Source organism: Berghia stephanieae, chromosome 10, assembly GCF_034508935.2.
Source record: "Berghia stephanieae isolate SIO BIC M18660-M18661 chromosome 10, UCSD_Bste_1.3, whole genome shotgun sequence".
Taxonomy (NCBI): domain Eukaryota; kingdom Metazoa; phylum Mollusca; class Gastropoda; order Nudibranchia; family Aeolidiidae; genus Berghia; species Berghia stephanieae.
In genome coordinates, this window is record NC_088369.1 from 1,564,305 (window position 1) to 1,566,804 (window position 2,500).

At 42.8% G+C, this 2,500-nt stretch overlaps 1 protein-coding gene across 2 annotated transcripts in view; it reads left to right on the top strand.

Moving 5' to 3' along the window:
• The window catches only part of LOC144956042 (uncharacterized), a 179,159-nt gene that overhangs the window by 46,672 nt on the left and 129,987 nt on the right, over positions 1 to 2,500 (top strand). The window contains exon 2 of one of the 2 annotated variants that reach the window (XM_078886340.1): positions 114 to 2,500. This exon is cut by the window's right edge and continues 313 nt beyond it. The exons of the other annotated variant lie outside the window; for it this stretch is intronic. Within the exon in view, the coding sequence (XP_078742466.1) occupies positions 1,006 to 2,500 (1,495 nt within the window). The 5' untranslated portion in view covers positions 114 to 1,005. The remainder of the gene's footprint in view (positions 1 to 113) is intronic. 2 annotated transcript variants of the gene reach the window in all.

Below are 2,500 nucleotides of genomic sequence, written 5' to 3' on the forward strand. Positions count from 1 at the left end.
TATATTATTATATTTTATTATATTATTATTATTATTATTATTGGTTACATATTAGAAGTTAATAGTTATAGTGTCACCGTTACTTAATTCTTCGTGTTTTAATTTTATTAAAGAGTTTAACATCAAGTGTCCAAACAAAACAAATAAATAAAACGTTCTTTCATTGTTGATGAAAATGGAGTACATTGTAACCTTATTCAATCCTTACGGTTCAATCGTAACAATAGCGTGTCTGGTGTTGTAAATACCTCCTGGGCACATGTTCCATTGGATTGAAATTCTCATGAATTGGTGGATTGTCGTCGTAGTTGCATTGTGTGTGTGTGTGTGTAATGTGTTTGTGGCTATACATATGAAACTACCAGTGATTTCCCGTGGTTGGAATATTATTATTATTATTATAACGTCTCCGTTCGACCACCAACGTCATCATCATCATCATCATACTCATTATACCTTACCTTGGAATGGTGTGTTGTCGTGGAAGTTGGAATTGTGATTGCGTTGTTATGGATTCGGGACCAGTAGTTATCATCATCTTCAAGAGTTATAGTTATGACAATTTTACATTTACCCACACTTGGGAGTAAAGGAGATGAGTAACGTTGTTACCCTTTTGTTCGTTATTGGTATTACTATTAAATTACGCTATAGTGAAGGCATTTTCGTGTCATAGTGATGATGCATGGGATTTTAGGATTGGGTCTACGTCAGTATTCCCTGTAATTTGGCTGTTGTGATTATAGTTATTATATAGACTTGATGGTAGCTTTGTATCGTTGTAGTAATAGGCGTAGTAATGGAAATAGAATTGATATTTGTTACTGGGACCGTTTAAAACATTCCTGCCGTGGTATAGTCAGTCTTCGGCATTCTGTTTTTGTTTTATAAAAATATTTCTGCTTGATATAATATATTTTTTATTTTTTGGTATGTGTCGTTGATGTGAGATTTACTTACAGCAGGAGGTTTGGCTACCTGCTAGTTGTACTAGTGGTAGGGACAATGGATGCGAATCATAACGTGGTAGTGAACCCTAAGAATGAGATCATTTCATCAGCGTTGTCGCCGGATGCGATGACAGCTGAGAAAAACAACAATAAAGTGACGTCTGATGTGAAAGGCGAAGAGTCGAGACTGGAGGATGGCCGCCAAGGGAATATTTACAGCGCCGACGGTATTTACAGCAATCATGATTCCAAAAGGATGAAGGATTCCACAACACGCTCTTCCCAATCTCCGACATCGAGGCAACCACTGCCACAGTTGTCAGAAAATTATATATTTAGCGGCAGCCTTGACGAAGAGATTACCAGTAGTAGTCGTCGACAAGATTTGGCGGATGCCGGTGGCGTTCCGTCTTCTTCGTCACCGGCAACTGTGTTGTGTGACAATAATGAACCAGGCAATCATAGGGACAGGATTCGACGTCAGACTCTCGAGGAAGAAAGAATACCCTTGGCGTTCTTAGACGCAAGCAATCGTCTCGATCACCGACGATCTTCAGACTCTCTTCTAGTGAGAAGTCGAAACCCCACGTTCGTCCGTACCTATCGTGAAGCTAAATGGCTGAAAATACAGGAACTTACCGAAAGCGTCGTTCGGGATAAGAGATTGACGGAGCTCAATCAGACGCAGGGTAAGGATGGAGATGTGAATGTCCGGAGAAGAAAGTTGGGTGAAATTCGAGGAAATCTCTCTCTAGACTCGGCCATGTCTTCGTCATCCTCCACTTCCACGTCCAGCATTCACGGAGATTGCAGAGTTGGTGTGGACAATAGCAGTAATGGTGTCAGTGATGATGAGGATGAAGATAACGACGGCAGTAATGTTAGTAATTCCCGTCGGGAAACCGAAGGGAGCGTTGATCATAATAGTACAAATGCCAAAACGCATGCGCCATTGGCGGCAACATCATCATCGCCCACTACGTCGTCATCGCCAACTTTCACCTCCATCAGACGTGAGAGTTTTGTCAACGGCCAACGTGTCATTTTAAACAGGGTTCCCGTTTTCGTCCGCTCCTCTTCTAGTGCTAGCCCCGTCAGCGCCCAGGATTTACCAGAGAATGTCAGGGATCGAGTTCTGTCCACGGGTGAAAAATGGCTCGTCATATGTGACGGGTCCGACTCTGTTGGCGGCTCTGAAGGCGGTGATGGGGCGTCTACTGTCTCTGGTGCTAACTCTGGGATTGGTCATAAGCAGCTCGTGAGTGACGAAGATGATGAAGAAGTCGACGACGAAGAGGAAGAAGATGAAAGCGGAAGTGAAAATTCTGGCTTTTTGGAACAAAGACAAAGTGCGTTCTCGAGTAAGGCAAACGTGATAAAAAACGGGGTGGGATTAAGTAGAGCTGGCTTGCCGAGTGCGGAGGTGTTAAGGTCATCACCAATGCTGGATTCTGTTCCTGGAAATGTTGGTGCTACGGTCAGTAAAATGTCGTTGACCAGCACGGCGTCTTCCACGACATATGACGTCATCAAGTCTTTCAATGTACACG